Here is a 22,195-nt window from a genome sequence, read left to right on the forward strand (position 1 = left end):
CATCAGTTCATGTTTCATAAGATTAAAAAGAAAGTTGTTCACTTTTGAAAATAAGGACATTATAGCACTCTCAAATGTTTTTCTTTGATATGTGCTTTTCTTTAATGGCTGTTTAAACTTCTACACCTTATGTAGAAAGTGCCGTAGGGCCAAACTCCAGCTAATCTATACATACAGTACTGTGAAATATTTGATTTCCTTTTTTTTTGTATTTGTCACACTTACACGTATCATATTATCAAACACATTTTAATATTAGACAAAGATAACCACATAAATACAAAATGTTTTTAAATGATGATTTAATTTATTAAGGGAAAAGGTACCCAAACCACTGCCCATTCTTCTGTCCAAAATTAGAATTTTAATGCAGACACATTTGGATGGTTTTTAAGCAAGAACGACCTTGTTAAGCTCAGGCCAAAACATCTCAATTAGATTCAAGTCTGTTCAAAACCTTCATTATGCTGTTTTAGTCATCCAGACGTGGACTTGCTGGTGTGTCCTGCTGCATATCCTAACTGAGATTGAGCTTCAGTGCATGAACTAATGGCCGTTGATTCTCTTTCATGATTTTCTGGCAGAGAGCAGAATTCATGTTTCCATCAATGACAGCAAGTCATCCTGAAGCAGCAAAGCAGCCCCAGACCGTCACACTGCCACCACCATGTTTGACTGCTCTCTTTATGAAATGCTAACATGACTCAAACTCCCATGGATGCCCAGTCTCTTTCTTATTATTGAATCATGAACTGAGGTAAGTGAGGCCAGGGTTCCTTTGTGATCTCCTGCATAAGTTCTGGATGTGCTCTTTGAGTAATTTTGTTGAGCTGGCCACTCCCGGGAAGGTTCAGTATAGTTCCCTGTTTTTTTCCATTGGTGGATAATGGCTCTCACTGTGGTTCACTGGAGTCCCAAAGCCTTACTAATGGTTTTGTAACCCTTTCCAGACCGATAGATATCAGTGACTTTGTTTCTCTGCTGTTTCTTTAGCTCGTGGCATGACGTGTTGCTTTTTTAGATCTTTTAGTCTACTTCATTTCACACAAGTTTGGGCACGGCTAGTGAAACTGAACTCCCCTTTCCAAAAATGTGGTTAATCACAGTGAATACTCTTACTTTTTCACACATGACTAGTTTGGTTTGGATAGCTAAATTGAATCTTTATTTAAAAACTGCATTCTGTATTTACCCAGGTTGTCTATATATATATATATATATATATATATATATATATATATATATATATATATATATACACACACACATTAGGAAGGAGTCAAATTTTTTTGTTGTGAGCTTGGTCGAGCGACCAAGTAGGCAAAACAAGGTAGTCATAACAACAGGAGTCTGAAATGTAAAGCATATTTATTTTCCCAACAAAAACAACACATAACCGCATTTCTGGCTAACAACAACACAAACAGCAGAAGTTTTGGCAGTTTGCTGGTCTGCAGCAAGTGTTTGTAAATACAGTGTAGCAAACACTTCAATCTTTGGAGTGGACATACCACCAAAATAAGACCAAGGTCTGCCCTACGGTGCTCAGAGAAACTACACAAAATCCAATAGCTACACCCCAGACTCTGCAGGCCTCAGCATTTTAAAGGTTAAAGTTGAAGACTGAAGAAGTGCAGCTTGTTTAGACAGGCTGCCAGGAGATAACTGCTTCAGTTTCTCTAGAAACCACAACACTCCTAGAACAATGTCCTTTCAAAAGACAAAACCAAAGGTGTGTAGATTTTTGGACATAATACGCAAACACTTCATGCTAACGCTTCAATTTAACAAATGTAATAGTTATCACCTTCTTCTAATTCAGGAGAATAATGCAAAGTTAAACTACATAATAATTTCACAATCTTTAATCAGGGGTATAACATGGCATAAGATAATATTATAATCCCACAGTAGCAAGACAGTGATTCCTTTTTAATTTGTTTTGCAAACACAGCACCTGGTCTCCTTGCAGTCCTGGTCTCCTTGCAGTCCTCCAGTTGTTCTTTTGCAGCAAATCTACAACAGAACTACTGAAAAACAAAAGAAGTGTTGCAATGGACGAGTCAAAGCCCAGACCTCAGGTCACTGAAATGCTGTGGTTGCAGTCCAGAGCCACAAACCTCAAAGAACCCAAGCAAATTCACAAAGAAGAGTGGGACAAAATTCTTCTAACGACGTGAGAGACTCAATAGTTATTGAGTTATTGCTGCTAGAGGTGGTGCTGCAAGCTGCTGCTGCATGTGGTGTACCAAGGATTTACAGCACTGCATAGTCAAATGAAAAAGAAACCTTTGTTAGATTATAATATTATTTTATGCCATGTTATACCCCTAATTAAAGATTGTGAATTATTATGTAGTTTTAGTTTGCATTATTCTCCTGAATTAGAAGAAGCTGATAACTATTGCATTAGTTAAACTGATTTGCATTACATTAAACTGCTGACTTGTTGTGAATGAATGATATTGTTTTATGATGCATTATACTGCTGAGTTATAAGAAATCTAATTTGTCTGAGTAGAAGAGAACAGAGTGTGCTGGAGTTTTCTGCCCCATTTCAGCAGGAGCAGATAAACAGGGAGCCAAGGTCGTAGCTTAGGCGCTGTGTGAGAGAAAGCATGTGAATGTTTAGGCTTTGTATGATAAGGTGGAGGCACCAGAGGCTATAAAAGTTTGAGCAATGCTCCACCATTTTGAGATTTTGAGGCTGTCTGCATCAGTGTCCATCTCCCACGTGTGTGATCATTAAATCATCGTTTGACTCAACCCGACCGGACCAGTGTTGTTATTGTGGTTTTTCTCTTGTCTCCATCCCCAATATTTTGAACCTTAACACCTTCCATATGTGTGCATGCATTCATAGAAATCTTGTGCATGCAGCAATATGCACTTGTAAATCTATCTAAGTATTACTATTCTATGCACATTCACATTTTGTAAATATGGGCACTGATTCATTACTGTCTTAGTTCAGAATGTAAATCCATTTTACTATAATTCTGCTTTAACAATTTATATTTTATTAACATCCCTAACATTTTTACCTCATGATGATGGCATTAATAGTTATAGCCTTTATCTTATGTACTGTACTTACAAGTAAATGCAATAACGATACAGATTATACAGTGTTTATACAGACCCTGTATACAGAAACATGCACAAGCCATTCTAGCTATTATCTGTATGACAAAAATATGTAAATATATACATATGCCTTCAGGATCTGATGCATCTGCACACTAGAAATCGTTAACATGAATGTAACAGTTCACTCTTGCATCACATGTTTATTACATACTGTAGATTAAAATTTTTACATATTTTTAAAATAGCTGTATGAATTATTCCAGCATCATTATAAGGTTGAGTCCTTTCTAATGTAATTTGTATTGATGGCTTTTAAGCACACGCGTGAAAGTCTTGCCAAGTGAAGCCAGCAGGGGTCGTCGATGTGTTGAAAAAGCTCAGCTTCTGTTTTGCTTTTTCTGGTTTTGAATTTGCAGTAATTGAAAGTCATTATGGTTTTTTGACAGCGTCGGTGTTTCACATCCTATTTTATTATCACGGTTGGTGATTTCAAAACAACTCGAGATTGAATGTAGTGTAATTATAATTTAATAATCCGAGAAAGAGAGAGAAGTTTGCATGAATGTATATGTTGATGGGAATTTGCACAAGAATAAAACAAAAACTCTGCAAAAATTCAGTTCAGGGGAATCAAGAGTGGATTCCTTACATAATTTTGTCACTTGTGGCTCTGCGGTTTCACGGATTAGCCACAGGGGGGGAGTAGTGACATACATACAATCTGCCACATGTTCAGGGATATGAAATGTAGCGCCGCACAGGAGCATCTGCAGGCTACCCAGCATCAAGCAAATCTAACCTAGTAGAATATCTAATGTTAACCCTTTGATCCCCTTCTATAAGTATCCCTGTCTAATGCTCTTCTCTCACTGATATATATTTTTCGTTGTTCTTAAACACACAGTCTGTTTTTTCTCCTGTATATCTATTTACTATTTATTTATTCAGTGATCACACTTTGGTCATGTGAGCGGGGGGCAGAGGCCAAAGTATTTTAGCAGGACATTCCACCTGTCAGATCTAATTTCCTCAGAGCTTTGATTGACCAACACAGAAACAATGCTGCGGCAAAGGCTTGAGCTTTTCCTTTAAAAGAACCTGAGCAGTTTCTTTTGTGTCCTTTGTTTTTTCTTGCTCAGTGCGGATTTTCCATTACGTATGTGGCTTGAAGGTGCAAACTTTACATAATAATTGTGTTGATGATTATTCTTTCGTTTCCCCGGTGTTGTCTCCTTAGCCCTTGTCTCTCTTTTCGGAAATGGCAAAATATTTAAAGCCTAAAAGATTAGATTCAGGTATTTGTGGTAACAGCTATGCCTGTTATTAAAGAGAGAGCCTATATCTAATGTTAAATGACAAAGAGCTTATTCTCTAGGAGGGCTGCACACTGCCACAATGTGATTTCTCTGTCACCAGTGTGGCAGGCACTGGAGCATATTCTTTAGATTTCTGCACTAAGCTCTGTGCTTCTCTGACGCTGTTTCGGGGTGCTCTTAGGTAAAGGACGCTCAGTGCAAGTTTGCAACATCTGGAACCAATACAGATGTGCTAGCTATCTGTGGGACCGGGGGGCTCGGAGGTTGTAGGCTGATTTGAGTGGGTTGGGGAGTGAGGGGCTGGGCTAGTTGCTACTTTGGCCCTGGGGGTCTGTGTGTCCCTGACTTCAAAATAGACTTGATTGCTAACAGCTGGCAGTCCTAACTCACCCCGTGTCAGAGCTGCCCTCTGATGTCAACCTTGTCAGTATCAAGGCCTGTACAATGGAAGGCCGGCAGCACGTATAGGTAGGGAGGAGATCTGTGTCGGGGTGAAGTGAGATTCAGAGAATGACCCTTTTTTTAATGATAGTTGTTACCATAAATAACATTCGGGTTTTGGGACCTTCAAATCGGGAGCATTCAATGACGATGAACATCATCGTCATTAGTTATGAAGTCTGAGCGCACGCTGGAAAATATTCAGTCTTATGCTGCCTGATCTGAGAGCACAACATCAAATATACAAGCAGATATTAAAAACACGTATTATCAGTCCATGTCTTGGTTAGATTCATTTGAGAACATCTTGTTAATCTTACATGACCACAACTTCATATTAAACCCACCCAAATAAAGAAATTAGTCTGGCAATGAATAAATATAAATTTTATATTATTCTGAATCTTTGCTTCAGTCTGCCGCCGTCAGGGAAATGTGGCTGCGCTGTGTCCTGCTATTCACTACCACTTTATCAGTAAATAGGACAGCGACTCATTAGCATCTTTTATTATCCAGTTAGAAACTCTGCTCGCCTAATTACCTCCAATCAGCAGGGGGACAAAAATGATTGACTTCCTGGAGGACAGAACCCACTGTAGGACAAAAAGGACAAATTGCTTTTCAGGCTCTTCCTGGATGGACGTCAGGATATAAAAGTATTAAATGCAGAAGGTAACCATATGGGGTTTTTTTTTAAGTACCCTCATTTGGTCAAATAATTGCAAACCCCCTCACTGCAGTGTCATCAAGTAGTGAGGGCAGCACTTTATAGCTTTATATGCGTCTGCTGCTTGCAGAAAAACGCGTTGGCTTCAGACCACAGTTGGTAAAATATTAGTAGCATATTTATTCATCATTGTACTCTGAAAACTCTCCCACAGCCACTGCATGATCCGTCTACCTTTACAAGGTTATGTTGTTCTGCAGATAATGTTATCGGGATTGTGACAGCAAAAGATATTAAATAATTTTTAAACAGCTGCGGAGACAATTATCCTTCACCAGAGGATGAAGGGCAGCTGCTGCACAAGGTTGTGCTTATAACAGAGCTATGTATCATTATTAGGCAATTAATTACTCTTGTCATTAACGCCAGCAGCACCACGCTTCCACCGGGATTCATTCAGATGTTTCAAAACGCCCTTTAACAACCTGTAACCGAGGAGTGACGGATTCTGTTTTCAGACTTAAGCTAAACTTTTACTTATTTGCATGGAGTTGCTCAAATTTACTTTTTAGTTTTGAGTGTTTGAAAGATGTCAGGAAAAGGCCAGAAATAGCGCAGGCTAGGCCGCTGGGACGAGCTGTTGTTTACAGACAGTGACAGGGATGAAGGACCTCTGTGCTCTGGTGTTGGGCCTTAAGCCTCAGGGGTGTGTTCGCACTGCTTCTGGATGCTACAGCAGACACACACACACACACACACACACACACACACACACACACACACACACACGCTTGCAGACTGGCAAAATTATGTGCACAGTATCCTCGGTTGCCTTATCTTCATTACTCACATTTACAGGAGTCTTTTCTGTCTTTAACAGCACTTAATATGCTGACTGTGCAACCAACTGTGTTAATTCAGTCCAAGCTAAAAAGATCCAAAGCCCTATGATTTAACTTTGTGCGTAAAACAACACACCGTCTATGTAAGCAACTGACCTCGATGCTGGGATCAACCATAGCTATTACTGTTACGTCAACCAGTGAAAAACTGCAACGAAATAAGTACAAAGTAATATTGACAAATTCTGTTTAATATTGTATGATACTCTTATCTTAAAATACAGTCTTTTCTGAGGTAGACTATTACAGTTCAAGAACATAATCATTTGTTTTTGTTTTTTTAAACAGACATCAAAAAAGACATGAAATAAATACTTTCATGTACAATATGCCGCAAAAATGAGGTAGAAATGGTTACAGAAAATGTACAATAACCAAGAACAAAGTTACTGTGATAACAGATCCAAATGTACACAATAAAAGCTTGTTTTGTTGGACAAACTGTGAGAAGTACAGGGGACAGGCAATCAAAAGGTTTTTTAAATTTATGTAATTACCAAATGAATTATCGCTTGCAGTTCCAGCACAACGCTGATGGGCCAGGGGTTGTTCTGCTAGTTGGAAAAAGTGTTTCTTTGAATTTCCAAGAGGGCAATCAGTTTAGTCAGTGGGGGCTGTATGGCATGACTGAAGCTACCAACTGGAAATGGAGGTCTGCACTGTGCTATAGGGTTGCTGGACATCAATCAGACCCCTTCCACTCCAGAGGAATCGGTATAAGGAGAGGGGAAGGGGGTGGGGAGAAGATGCAACGCCACATGGCCACTGGGTTTTGTGGCCAGGGGGCAATCCAATCTAATGAGATTGCATCGGGGAGTGAGAAAACCAGAAAAAAAAGAAAAAGAGTGATGAGGGCGGGAGAGGCGGAGAGAGGAGAAGGACGGTAGGAAATATTACATCATTCTGTTTATACCTCCTCAGGACCATGGCAACAGTCTAATGCACACAACCTCTGCTGCTGCAGACAAAAGACGGGTTTTTCCCACTTATTAAAACAACCACAGAGCTGCTGGGAAAGGGGAGATTGCTTTGGATTGTCTACATATGTAATATGTACACATCAGCTGTGAATTTTCATACTTTGGGATTTGTTAAAAGCTACACATACTTCTCAAAACTCGTCTTTTTGGATGGCATCTTGTGCTTCGTCGTAGGTGATTGTGTGTGTTTATTGTATTTACAGTTTCAAGTGATGTTACGCAGCAGTGAAATCATAAAGCAGACATGCATATGCAGGATGTGTAAACACTAGATATCACAGATTTTTGCAAGCAGTTTGTCCAACAAAAAAGGAATATTTTCTGTATTCTACATAGCATTTCTTCAACACAATCGTCACTTCACCATAAACTACAATAAAAATAAAGGTTATAAGAACAGGGAAAAAAATGTATATATTCATATATAATAATACATGGATTTATGGCATCAAAAATCCTTTGAAATACCTGAATTACATTCAATGTTACTCTTTGTAGCAGATTCAAGTTTCTCTCCCGAGGTAAAAGCCTCGTTGAAGTGGGTACTACAAGACCGTCAGGTTTCCCCTCGCACCTTTATCTCACGCTCCGCCACTCTCTACTAAGACCCTACGATTACATACATTCTTTATTTCATATTTCTGAGGTAAAATTCTTCCTGAGCATTTCAAACATGACTACATACTACAAAAAAAAAAAAGCAGTAAGTGAAATCAAAAAAACAGACATGCTGAAGGAGAAGCTGGATGTGCAGGTGGATTAATGTGGCTCTAATTGAAGATTTCGAGGGAAACTGGACTTAAGGCGGAATGTGAATAATACAAAATTAAGTATGTGATCTTTAACATGACAGGAAATAAAAGATGCAGAATAGTAAGGAGAAGCTGCTGTTTCGTGATTTGGTAACAAGCTGTCAACATCAATACACCGATGTGAAGAACCAGCCCATTTGGAGAAATTTGAGACTACTGCTGCTTTTGTATTTGGTTTAACAAGTTTTTTTGGTCAAAACTGGTTTGCTGAAATGTTGCAGATCCCAAGCCCTTTGCACTGAATGATTAGTGGCAATTCAATGAGTAAATCAACATTTGGAAAGCATGGAAGTGGACTGGTAATAAATAGGATCCTGAGAGTAGCAGCCAAGGGGGAGGGGGGGAGGGATTTTCCAAACCCTGATTATCCATAAGCTTGGACCGCTTCACCTTGCAACAAATAATTGATTTTGTCCTGGACCCAGGCTAATCAGGATCTCTGAGTCATAAAACAGCTATCTGATTTTCCCATTGGCCAAACTACTAATACACTTAAACAAGCCCCATCCTTATTTTCTTTGGGAAAAACAAAATATTGCGGGTATTTACAGCAAAACAAAAACAGCACATCATTGCATGCTTCTGCCAGTGAAACAACCTTGTCATCTCTCCCATGTTTGTGAGCTTCTCTGGCTCTTTTGGCTGAATAATCTGTAATTACAAAAAACAAAAACATTCCAAAGGCTTTCTATGCCGATGCAGAGACAGGGTCATAATGCAGTCCGAGTACTGGGACTGGCTGCTTTCTCAGTGGCTATACATCTTGCTCCACTCTACACAAGTGTCCAGTTCCTTTGCGGTGGTGTGTGGCCGCACCTTGCAGAAGGCATTCTCGAAGTCTGTAAAGTCGGGGGGTTTGCTGGACGTGGTGAGGCCGTGCATGGCTCCATTTGAGGAGGATGCTGACGAGAGCACCTGCTGGCTGAGCTGCAGCAGCTCCCGCACAGTGAAGCCCTCCGTGCGCTGCAGCACACCGTTCAGCTCCCTCTCGCTCAGGCTGAAGCCCTGGGGCGACAGAGCCTGCAGCAGCACCTCTCTGCGCAGAGCCACATCTGGTAGGCCGACGTGGTATCGCTTAGCAAAGCTCCGATGGACAGCATCTTGCAGCAGATCTGGCCTTCCAGTGGCGCATACGAGAATCACCAGACCTGTGGTCCCCACCTGAGCTTTCTCCAGGGTGCTCAGCAGTACCTGCCTAAGGCCCTCCTCTTCCATGGCTTCCACCTGACTAAGTAGCACAACTGAGGGTTGCCGTGCCCCCGCCACCTGCAACAGAGACCCCAGAATGTGTTCTGCCTCAGGCTTCCCTTTAGAGGCCAGCATGGTTCCACTCAAACGGTAGAAGGAGGCCCCTAACTGCGAAGCCAGTGAGCGAGTCAATGTCGTCTTACCCCCTCCTCTGGGGCCGAACAGCAGGACGGCTCTTGGTGGCTGCACCACTGGACTTGGCCTCAACACGGGCCACATCAGGTCCTCCTCCAGGGCAGCTTTGACATGTGTGAGTCCAGCCAGCTCACCCCAGCCCAATGCGGGGATGCAGTCCAATAACTCCCCATTGATGAGGTCTAACAGCCGCGGGTCTGGACTCTTCATAGCCTCAGCAGTTGGAGCACATAATGGAGGGTGTTTGACAGCCTGGGAATGCTGCTGCTGCTGCTGCTGCTGCTGGGTGAATCCCTGTTCTGTCATGCCATTCTCCCCCGTCATGCCTGTTGGAGGGCTGTACTGCCCTGCCGCCCCAAACTGAGGAGACACCAAGGGCTGAGAGGAGGGCTTACTGGGCTTGAAGGTCTGAGGGTCTGTGCTGCCTGAACTACTGAAGCCATTTCCATGGCAATCCGTTTTATCATTCACACTGTAGGGTGAGCTTCCCCCAGCCTTCACAGGGTCATAGCTGTATTTCCTGTACCGCGACCGGTCCCCACTCTCATCATCTTCAACACCCATCTCAAAGGCTTTTCTTTTCAATGTCCCTCCAGATTCAGATGTCCCAAGGCTTGTGCTCTGGTAACTATAGCTGCCTCCTACCACAGTGGGCCTTGAAGGAACAGGGGTAGGGGCCGGTAGACCTGAGGGGAGGTAAGTCGAAGAAGGGTGGCTGTAGCCAGGAGCAAGGCTGGTCTGAGGAGGGTATGTGCTGGGGGGGTAGTTGTAGACTGGCGTGGCAGGGCTATAGCTGGGCACAAGAGTGGGAGTCGATTGGAGAGTGTGGAGAGAGGCAGGGGGAAGTGCTGCGTTGGGTTGCGGACAAAAACCTGAGGAAAGATAGGTGCCATTGTAGCGAGAGGGGTACTCAGTGGACCCACTGCAGGAGCTGCTACCACTGTAACCTGAGTCTGAAAGGTTACTGTTCAATACTGACACGCTGCCAATCCCCGGAGGGCCCGTGGACGTGGCTGCAGTCTTGGGCCCCGAATGGCTGTCATGGCCTCCAGGAGGCCCCAGGGGATAGGCTTCAGTGCTGTGCGTCAGTGGCCAAGGCTCCAGCTCAGTCTTTTGGTTATTTAGGCTCCCAAAGGCCCCAGACTCTGGATAGGTGCCCACAGCAGAAGGCCGGTCATATGGCGAGTCCAGCACGCCGGCATACTTCTCAGCATAGCGCTTCAACAAGTTGGAGGCTGTAAGGGCAGAGATGTCGTCATTGGCCCAGGCGTAGTTGTAGGAGCTGCGGCTACGGCCAGAGTAAAATTCTGACTTGTGGGCCGGAGAGGAGGTGGTGGAGGAGACGTCCAGGTGCTGCTCAGGCCACTGGCTGAGGGACTGGGCATGCTCTGGGTTCCAGTGCATCTTTAACAGGCCTGATAGAAACAAAACAAAAAAAACAGTAAATAAAAGTTATATTTTTCTTCTAAGTAGACTTGCATCAGAAAAATCATTACACTTTAAATTTAGACAGGAAAGCCTGAAGTTTATTGGTCATCATATAAGTTCATCTATGGCCATGTTTTTCTCCACAGTAGGCGTTTACATGGGCATCTGGGTGCAGTAACAGCAAGACTTTCCATGATCTTAACCATGGTTATATTTATTTATTTATATTTAAAACACACAAAGAAAGTGTCAGAATGCCTAAAATTCAGTTTTTCATTTTAATTTTTAATTTGTGGGCAAACCGGGGGGGAACTGATCAGTGGGTTGGATGTGTTGTTTCGCACTTTCCCAGCTTATGTTGGCGTAGCGATAAGATCCCACTACTATTGCCTGTACTGCTAGCATCTGCAGATCTCCCAGAGGAGCTATTGTTATCTCCCTGTGCATGTTGCTCTGAATGCCTGCTCTCTTCGCCCTGCCCCCCCACGTACCACCCACCAATCCACCCACCCACCGTACACCAGAGCTCCAAAGGCCCAGTGGCCGGCTGGACACGGGGAGGGGAGAAATGAACAAGGGTGTGTGTGTGTGTGTGGACAGTGGTGTGGAGAGAGTGAGAAAGAAAGCAAGAAAGAAAGGGGGGTGGGTGGGTTTGGAAATGCAGCATAGTGTGCTATTCATCAGCACAGTCTCCTATGGAACATTGGGAAAGTGGAATGCCTGTTCCTCTGGCTGACTTCAGCAGTGGTCTAATTGATCATCGCTGAGTTAACAGGACAGAGATGAGCAAGAAAAATCTGTTTTTCATGTTTCCCCTCATGCAACGGATGTAATTAACAATGTTTAAAAGCTGGTTTAAAAAAAACAAAATCACAATCTTATAATTATAGGATTGTTCATTTCATGAAGAGTGCTGCATCTTGCTGAGGCACTAGCTTGACATTCCACACATAGCTTGGCATTACTGAACTGTCATGATTTACCCCAAGGTGAGGACTACGTCAGTCACAAACCGGGAGGTAAAAGGGAATATGGCGAAAGTCATCATTGCTGCCGTCTCTGCCTTTCCTTCAGCGGACGCCTGATGATTCATTATTCATGGCTGTCTGTGTGTGTGGAGCCAGGACTCTTATTGCCATTTAAATCAAAGCTCAATATCCACAGTCCAAGATTAGAAGCTGCTGCTCTCTTGGTCTCTAGCTCACTCCCAAACTTTGGCCTCCCTCCTTACCCAATTTCCAAACCTCCGCGTGTGTGTTTTCAGATTACGCCTGTTTATTCAGTCAGATGAGACCGGCAGACCAGATGGCCATTGGATTATCATGTCCTTCATATTCAAATGCACTGCCTTAAGTTCTCAATGGCCAAACCAGTTCAAGCGCTTCCCTAAGCTTCACCCAACCCACAGAGCCTCACACCCACGGCCACAAGATGTACAAGAACAGTCTTGCACTGTGTTCACTTCTATTTTTAAAAACATGCTGAAGACATTGGCTTGTCCACACCCAGATGACCACTTTTTTTTTTTTTTTTTGGTCTGACTTGCAGGTCTTTGTCCAGGCTGCAGAAACCATATACACGTCCTGCAGGCCCTTCCCATCTGCAGCCCAACCAGTTTGTGAGCAGCCCCAATAATGGGGCCTGTGTGTGACAGAGATGGATGAGAGCCCAGGGGAGCTCATAAAACCTGCAGTGGGAGGGAGGGATGGTAAAGGCAGGGATGGAGGCAGGGAGGGGAAAGAGTGGACAGCAGGCACTTCGTCCTTTCTAAGCAGACTTGCACAGACATTAGAGGACTCAGTGAGGCGGGCTAACTGCTGTCCTCTCCATCATTAGAGTAGTTCTAATACAGGATGGTACACTACCCCGCTGACCGGAGTAATGACCAGCTGCCCGTAACTGAAAAACCAATTCACTGTTAAATCTGAGCGTTATTATAATTCTTCCACAGAGCGATGCGAGTGATCATTCACCCCTGATGAAAACAGCGGGGTTGCTGAGCAGTTTAGCGTCCCATGCAATTAGATCTTTCCCAGTGCTGGACTGTGGTTTTAGTAGTAGGAGTAGTAGCACTCCACAATGAACTGAGCGAGCGCTAATCTACACTTCTGCTTAAATCAGAGCCATCGCGCAGATTAATTCACTGGAGGGACGGGAAGAAACCTAAGATTAGAAGTAGGAAATCAGGACAATGTGGACATACTGTGGATAGCAGTGCAATCATTAGATTAACTTCAATACATGCTTTAATGCGATGCTGGGTTGTGACATAGAAGCATTAGCGCTGCTAATGCAATCACTAAATGTTGTAATCCATTTGCAAGTAACACTGATGAGCTGATATTTTTATTTATGCGCCACCATCCCCTGAACTCCGTCTCATATAAAAGACGACTTTTATGATTTGAATATTGTTTACAAATATGAATCCAATACAATCGAAGCTTTTCTTCATGCTAACAATACAAAGTAAAGCTCCTCTGTGATCTAAATATAAAGTGTGTAATGTTTTCTCTTTCATCACTTACGCTGTTAAATTTAAAGTGAATAAAAATCACTTGCAGTGACCAAGTTCAATATACACAGATAATGACATGGCTCTTCTGTTGACCGAGTGCGACTGAGTGTGGGGAGGTTGATAAGAACCTTCTGTGTATGCATATAAAACTTCCCACTGTTTGTGTGTGTTCTTGGCCCCAGGAGAGACAGATGTTCTGACCGCCTTACTGTCTGTGCGGCCATTGTGGCGGACGACCATCCAGCAGACGTGCACGGATCGGACAATCCAGTTGGCCCTGAGACAAAGCCTAAAGGATCCTATTGTCAGGGCCCTGTCTAATTATGGAAATCTTATTAATCTATTCAGCAGCAGTCTACTGACAGCTTTTGTGTCAGCCTGGGATTTATTGAGGAACTTGTGTGAGCTGCATCCCATTGTAGGAGTGTGTGTGATGAAGACAGTGGCACAGCTCACTTCAGCAGAGACCAGCTTTCCTTTGAGGAGGCCCTAAAATTAAAATTAGACTACTTATGCCAAACGGGGGAGCGTGTGGGGAGTGCTGTGATTTCTGCCCTCAAATGCTCAGATCTGCCACCTGCAAAGTCACAGAGTCTCCTGTTGACTGGTTGAAACTGAAGTAGCTCGTGGCCCATAAAGGCTTTTATCGCTCTCGACTGCGTTGTGGTTTCCTATAAAATAAGTATCAGTGAGTGAGGTGAAACCTTATCTTGGCTGGAAGCCCCGAGACGGAGGGCTCCAGTGCCATTTCACAGCTCCCCTGAGGTTGCTGCTCCCCCCCTCTTCTCCATTCCCGGCACTTTTGTTTTCCCGGCCTCGAGGAACAAAACGGACACGGATGCAACAAGCCTTCTGGGACTGTGGGCCGCTTGTAAACAAGAGAGCTTTGGATCAATTTAATCTGGGATATATTCAGAGTTCAGCTCCGCCCCATCCACAGACCAGAAAATAAATACATCTACACAACACCAAAGTTAATGCATTTGTTACATTGTTTCTAATATTTTATTTATTAACAAGAAAAGCTAAGCTGATAGAAATGATTGCTTAAATAAACTTACAATTTGCAGTCTTGGAAATATAAAGAGTTACCCTCCAAGTCTGGCCAGCTATTCTACCTGAAAGTAAACATGAAAAAGTAGACTTGATGCCTAAAACAAAATTCTTTCAATACCTATGAACAAAAAGTTGCAGAGAGCACAGTGTCAAATTGTTCTGAGAATGCTGCTCCGGCTGTTGTGGCAGTGTGTCAGGAATTCAATTGAGACAACTTCTCAGAAAACAGCCACTTCAAAAAGGGAGAAGAAAAAAAAGCTTAAAAGGGGCGCAGTCACACAAAGCACCGCACACCGATATTGCAAAAGGGGAATGAAAGTGGAGAAGGGCAAAGTGTGACGGGCGTTGTGTTTGTGCTGATAAATCACAAAGTTGATGTTCCAATGACCGCATCAGTCGGGACGTGTTCAGCGAGCACAACCTGATCGATGAGTTATTGGACGAAACTCACGCTTGGCACTTATACATATGTAAGACAGACTTTTTCCCTTTTTCGTCTGAACTCTTTAAACACAACTGCTCGTTTTCAAAACCCAACACATTGCTTTGAATAGGAAATCTCCCAAATGATCATCAGTTTAGCACGCAAACCACGAAGCAACTGAAAATCTCTTGTGTATGTATGTTATCTTGATTTGCTGTTTCAAGCCCTTGAAGTCCTCTGCTCTCAAGTTCACTATGATTTATGATACTAATATCAAGCAGGGCATTCTTTCTAGGCTGTATGCTGCTGCATGCTACCGGTGTGTCGTAAAAACACCAATCGGAGACACCGGCCACATTTCACAGCCTAGCTGGTGGACAGAGTAGAAAATTGTCTCTGGACGTTGGTATGAAATACACATTTTATCAGCCCCTTGCACAGTTCAGACCTGAAGACGGTGATAAAGATAATAAATTCCTGCCATAAATTTTGGATTATTTCGTACGACACTCGCGTTACACCGTGTCGAGTCACCCTGTGCATTATTACCCCACAGTCGCAGAGGAGCCTCTGTGATTGTGTGGGGTATTGCCAAAACGCCGTTAGAGGTCGGCTCTTCGGACCCTCGTCGACCCACGTTAAAACGGGGATAATGCGCACCCGACCAGCGGGGATCATCATATATCAGGCATGCATAATTGGAGATTGCTGAGGAAAATTATTATAAATCTAATTCTCAGTCGCAGGCCTGCTATCACTCAAATGAAACACAATCCCGCGCTAGGCCTCTCGCTGCATCTGGCTCATCTGCTCCCTCTTCATGTCCCTAAAAAGATGTAATAACAGAAGAGTGCGGGAGCTCTGTTGGGGAGTTTTCACACCTGCTGCCCAGAGCGCGAGCAGACGCAGCTCTTTTCAAAGACGCCTCACCAGTACACTCCCAGGAGGACAGAGCCCATCTCCTGCAGTGGCATTGAGGGATGTCCTCTGTGAGTTTTTTGTGTGTATGTGTGTCTCTATCTCTATACTTTCATCTTTCTGTGGATAGAGCTATCTGCACTCCATGCATCAGAATGACAGTTTGACTTACTCCTTTTTTGTTTCACCCTCCTCTGGGATTGTTCCAGGCCAGCTGTCAGAAGAGTTTTTGTCAGCGTGTGAAGCTAATATTACTTCATGAGAGGATAAGGACAAAATGACCAAAGTGTGTGCGGCTTTTTAAACTTAATGATACAATTTTAATACCTTTGTAATGCCATGTAACTAGGATAAGTGAAAAAAATAAATATCGATTCAAAATAAAACAAAAGGGTAAATTAGAGGCAGATTAATGTTCTGTGGCATTAAAAGTTGCTATTTTAAGCAGAGTGGATGGAGGTGGAGCAGCGGCCAAACTACCTGATGGCATTTTGCTAAACATTGATTAATTGACAAACGTGTTTAGAATTGCTAATGAGAGTGCAGCAAAATGCAAAGTCCTGCCTGAGAGCGAGCACGCTCATTTTGCGCTGCTTTTCTCAGCACTCTCCAAAACTAGAAAGCCTCCAGAATAATTGCTGGATGCGTCACTTCATGCTCGTAATTTTAGAAACAACTCCCCCATCCCCCGTGCCTGCTAATGCACGTCCACAAATGGCAGCGGTCCGTCGACCCCCCACCCGCCTTCCCTTCAAGAAGGAAAAAAACAAAAAACAAAACAAAAACAAAAAACAAAAAAAACAGGGTCCCTATTTTCTGTGACTACAGGCTGGCTTTAGGTCATTGTGTCCACTAATATATCAAAGAACAGCTGTCCTAAGGCTCTGTGATGACCAATCACCCCTTCCATCTGTCTCACCCACCCAATCTCTCTCTCGCTCCATCTCCTCCTCTTCAGCTCTGTCTTTTCCCTCCAATCTCCTATCTGTGTTTCTCCGCTTCTCCACCTCCCTTATTCCCCCACATTCCCACTGAGCATCTTGCATCCCCCCCTCTTTTCTATCCAAATCCCTTGGTCCCTCTGTGCTCTGAGCTTATACTCGCGGCACATGGACAGCTTTGGGATTTGTTGTTTTCTGTTGGTACACACACACAAATTAGAGAAAGCTCGAGTGACATTCCACAGCCTCTCTTCTTTCTAGCAGAGCGTTTTCTGGACATTAGACTACAAACACCTACAAACACTCGAGACACGACAATTAAAGTATGTTATTTCTCAAGTGTAGTAATTTACTAATTAGCTCTGCTGGTGTGGAAGACGTGTCACATTGTCGAGCTCTGAATTCTGCTGCCTCAGGAATCCAGTTCAGCGCTGCCACCCGAATGAGCCTCACCACCCTGCTTCTTAATTGGACCCTTAATGGGAGCGGAGGTCTCCTTAATGAGCTGATAAACCCGTAGAGAGACAAACCACAGAGCCCGTGAACTCACAGGGCCTGGGTTCCTAACCTTCTTTTCTTGTGGACGTAGACGCAAACGCACACAAACACGCACGCACACACTCTGGTGGCTAATTGGAACACATTCACACCCAAACTAATGATCCTAGCACTTATTCGCACACACTTTAGGCTGTGTGTTTACTCAAGGGCCTCACAGACCTCCTTCTACTGCACCACTCATACCACTCTGCCTACAATAGAGATACGCGCTGGCACGGCCCTCCAACCTCCTCCTTCAGGAGCCGGGATGAGATCTAGTCTTTTTTCCTCCATACAAAAACGCTCCATGACTTGCCGGAGTCATTCACAAAGACACTCACACAAAACACAAAAACAGAGCAAGAGAGAGAAAGGAGAGGGGTCAGTCAGAGGAGAGAGCTATAAAAACTGGCAGATCTGGGCTCTTGTGTGTAGTCGCTCTGGGAGTGTGTGTTTGTATATATGTGTGTGCGCATGCATTCTGTTTTAAAAGAAAAGGTACTGCTACACCAGCAGGGGCCCCCAGCAACAAGAGTTAGGGCACTCTTGGGTTGGCGGCCTGGGACTGATTTAAGAGTGTGTTTGAAGTGCAGATTACAGATTCTTTGCACCAAATCCCTCCAGGAGTATCCATGGCCCCTGGAATCTCTCTCAGGTTTCTCCGCAGGTCCGGCCATAGCTGCTCACCCCAGCTTGAAGTATTCTGGACTGGCCGGAGACGGGGACAAGGGCTGAACAGGCTAATATAGAATCAGACACTCAGACACCGAATAATTATGACATCTTATTCATTAAGTCGAAGTGGTTCTGATTCCCCCCCCCCCCCCCCCCCCCCTTTAAACTCTGTGTCGGTGTACCTGTCCTAAGCACATGTCACCTTGTTTGTGTTCATACAAGGGGACTTGACTCAGAACAGAAATGCCAACAGCAGGAGTCAGAAGTAGCACTGGGAAGCAGGAATGCTCCACATTCCCACAAAGGGGATTCCAACATGGAAGTGAGAGTCTTCACATGCACTGCACATACTCAGCGTCCTTATCTAAAAGACAGTACGCCGAGACATCACAATCAAGCACAGGGGCATATTTGTGTGTCACGCTTGGTCTGAGAATAAACGGCAAAGCCTACCGAACACTGCTGCACATGCTCATACAATCCCCCGTGTGAACTTTGCATGCACAAATACTAGCAGGCCGCTCTGAAATGAGCTCGCCGCTGCAGAAACACTGCAGAACAGAAATGCACCACACATGAAAACCCATCAAGCTGTTGATCTGAGAAGATGAAAAGAAGCACTGTGTGTCCTGATCACAACAGCAAGCCACACACAGAGGCCCACAAAGCCTAAAACATAATGTACCGGAAGAGTCCTATGAAGGACCAACAGTGTGTCATCTCCGAAGGCATGCTTACTATTCCACCATCACTTTGTGACATTCTTAGACTCGCTGTCCATTTCAGCAGCGCCGAGTATAACTAGTGAGTGTGGACCCGCAGGTTGCAGGGAACTAAAGGAGTAACCTGCGAAACAGGCCTTTCAAATGCACGGCCAAACTCGGTCTAATTAGGGTCTGAACTATAAACAGCGTTTAATCAAAAAAATTAAATAAATTCTGGGAGCTGGCAATATTTCAACCACGAGCCACTTGTGAACGGACCGGTTTCAAAACAAAAACGAGAGGTCAGCTACTTATTTGGGCATTTAGAGGGTGAAATCCACCAAAAGCAAACAAACAGCCATGGTTACTGTCAAACATCTGCTCGTGATGCTTTAATCAAACTCTGTTTTCCAGTTTGAATTCACACGCCCACGCGCTCGCCTACACTGCGACCGAAGCCACATTTAAAAACACAATCAAAAGTTCCTACAAACCATTTTTAAGTAATACTTTTTAAATTGACCTTTCCATGTGATTTCTCCTCCTTTTCTTGTAACTGTCAAGCCAATAATGTTCCTTTGAGGCCATTTAAAGAGATGGGAAAAAGGCGCTCGAGGCCGAGGCCACGGAGGCAGCCCCATGCTGGCCGGCAAACAATGCCGTTTCGGAGAGCCGGAGCACTGGACTCTGACTCAAATGAAACCTGGTGGGAGGGTGCAAAGGGGGAGACGAACACTGGACATGTTAGTTATTAGATCAGCATTGAAGGGAGAATAGAGAGAGGGGAGGAGGAAAAAGCAGAGAAGGCAGGAGGCCGTGTGTGCATGTGTGTGTGTGTGTGTGTAAGTAAAATGACACTTTGAGGACTGAAGGGTTTCTGTAGCTTAAACCATCAGCCCTCCAACCTCTTCCTCTCCCCATCTGTGTCTTCCGTCTGCTGATGAAACATTCACACAGGGCCAGTGCCCGGGGTTTAGCATTTCCACAACGCACGTCAAGCAGGAAAGGGAAAAAAAGAAAAGGAAAAAAAGCCCAACACGTTTCTGATTGCACAATCAACTGTCAATTCTTCCTCTGTTTGCAAACTACACAAACACGATGTTCGCTCCTGTGTATTTTTGGAACGGAGACTCATTGATTAAGGCAAAGTCCAAGTGAGGGAATGAGGCCGTTTGGTGTGCAGAGCAGATAGAGAGAAGGGTATAGTGTACTCACTATAAGGGACAATAGGACTCAGCATTCTGTGGAGCTGGTCTCAATAAGGAGGAAGGCTGTTTTATGAATGCCAGCTAAGGTTAGTGCCCGTCCGGCTGTAGTCCATCACTGGCATGAGGTTGCACTGACAACAGAACAGCCCTGAGAGAGCGAGAGAGAGAGAAAAAGAGGTGAGGGAGTTACTGGCTGCTGCACTGTGTGGACACTCAAACGTCAACCAATGCTTGCAAGGCGAGCTCACAAGCCAACACGCATCCAAACACAAGATTGAACCGGAATTTGATGGAATTATTGACCAACCCAAGAGCCCGATCAGCGTAACAAGAACAGAATTCAAACTGATATAAACACAAACACACACACGCACTCAGTCTACCAAACTGAGGCGCACAAGGGCGTTCATTATAGGCAGGCATTAAGCTGATTGTGAGGCTGCATCCAGCCTCTAAAGAGGGCTTTCTAAATCTGCCTCACAAAAAGACTCATGCATACCATTGCTCTGTGCACTGGGGCAATAAAGACTGCATTCTTAGGACACAGAGCACTTTTGGAGCCGTACTAACAAAATGCAGGGGAAAGATATAGCCAAAGTTCCAGCTGTCCAGCTGTCCAAACACATCAGCTTCAGCTGTAAAATGATTTAAAATGTATTTTTAATGTGGAAATCTAAATATAACCAGCTATTGTTTTTGTCTACTTTCAAAGATAAAGCACATTAAATTACACCAAGTCTCTATTTAGGTTGAAAAGTCAAGTTGTGAAAGAAATTTTGATCACGCACCAACTCAAATCAGCTTAACCTTCTAGTTTTTATTATGCTTTTCTCATCTGGAGCACCTCTCTGAAAAAGCCGTGCAAATAAAATATTTCCATGAAAGTTTTTTCATTGAGCCTTTGGGGTCATTAATGCTTTCTGTGAAAACCACATCTGTAGAATCTACAGTTCATTTATAAGTCAAATATTAAAAGTCATAAATTACATAATCTCAGATATGTAAACCAAGTCTTAAACAACCGTTTTATTTAATGCTCTGTTAATACTTTTGGCAGCAGTCTGTTCGCTTTAAAACAAACCTATTAAATACAGATTTATATTCATAAATGTACTGTTCACATAGAAGAGAAATTACGCAATGACCACAAGGCTATCTGTGGACACCAACAGGCAACAACACAGTATCAGACTACAAACCCACTCTGCTCCGACTGACAGTCAACTTTTACCACTCAGCCCAGAATAACATGCACACTACAGCGGCAAACCACAGTTCCCACTTAAAGCAAACACTGCCCTGCATCAGCACAGGTCAGAGCGAGGCTGAAGGGAGAAGGCAGAGAAAGCTGAGTTTTCTCAAGGAAATGTCTCATGGTCCTTGGCCAAACAGGAGAGCTGTTTCAACACGCTCAGTTCCCGTCTTCCTCCAACTTCAGCCCGGCCAAGTCAAACAGCAGGGATAGCAGCGGGCTATGACAGCAGATAAACACATAGATGCAGAGAAGACAAGCAGTCTTACCTATTCATGCCTGCATGTCCTCCATCAGATCTGAAAGCGCTAGGATAATCCCTGGAGCAGACCAGACCTGCATGTGCACTGCTATGCTTTTTTCCCCACATATGGGACACAATTCGTCTCTCTCTCTCCCTCCCTCTCTCTCTCTCTCCCCCCCTCCCTCTCTCTCTCCCCCCCCCCCCCCCCCTCCCTCCCTCTTTCTCTCCCTCGTCAGTGACAGAGCGAGCGCTCAGCTCCCCTCCCCCATGGATCTCCCATCCCCCTCCCCTCCTTCTCACTCTTTATGCTAAAAGTATTTAAGTAGGAAGAGAGATAGAGAATAAGGGGAGTGCAGCAGGGAGGGTGGGGGACTGACCAATCATCCTCTGAAGGAGGGCGAGCGTGAAGGTGCTCGCTCATAATGAAACCTGGACACGGAGGACAGCGGAGAGTTTTTATTTGGAGGGAAATGCCCAGGGTAAGTTTGGTTTGACATAGGAGGATTAGGAAAGCTCAACAGCGGTCAAATTGCAGTGAAAACACACCGAGGAGCGAGCTCTTATTTCTTCACTGGCTGACTGAAACAGACACTTGACAACTGATCCTTGAAAAATGATATTCATCGCTTATTACTAATTAAGAAAGTATTTCTCAAAAGCAGAATAATGCATCTTAGCCTGGTATGAGTGTATTAT

General features: G+C 44.0%; 1 protein-coding gene across 2 annotated transcripts; it reads right to left on the reverse strand.

Moving 5' to 3' along the window:
- Nucleotides 1-6,596: 6,596 nt before the first annotated feature.
- fignl2 (fidgetin like 2) lies at nucleotides 6,597-21,651 on the reverse strand. Of its 2 annotated transcripts, XM_085260559.1 has the most exons (3): nucleotides 21,525-21,651; nucleotides 20,011-20,151; nucleotides 6,597-11,006 (listed from the first exon to the last, which is right to left on the reverse strand). In XM_085260559.1, exons 2-3 carry the CDS (start codon nucleotides 20,033-20,035, stop codon nucleotides 8,956-8,958), a joined length of 2,076 nt encoding a protein of 691 aa, XP_085116685.1. In that variant the 5' UTR covers nucleotides 20,036-20,151; nucleotides 21,525-21,651; the 3' UTR covers nucleotides 6,597-8,955. The 2 variants fall into 2 exon arrangements, with proteins under 2 accessions (XP_085116685.1, XP_085116686.1); XM_085260560.1 differs by lacking the exon at nucleotides 20,011-20,151 and having other exon boundaries at nucleotides 21,525-21,617.
- Nucleotides 21,652-22,195: the final 544 nt, after the last annotated feature.

This window comes from Mchenga conophoros, linkage group LG20 (genome assembly GCF_057382185.1).
Source record: "Mchenga conophoros isolate Kocher_MC1m ecotype Shallow Benthic linkage group LG20, M_conophoros_male_GT1.1, whole genome shotgun sequence".
NCBI lineage: Eukaryota > Metazoa > Chordata > Actinopteri > Cichliformes > Cichlidae > Mchenga > Mchenga conophoros.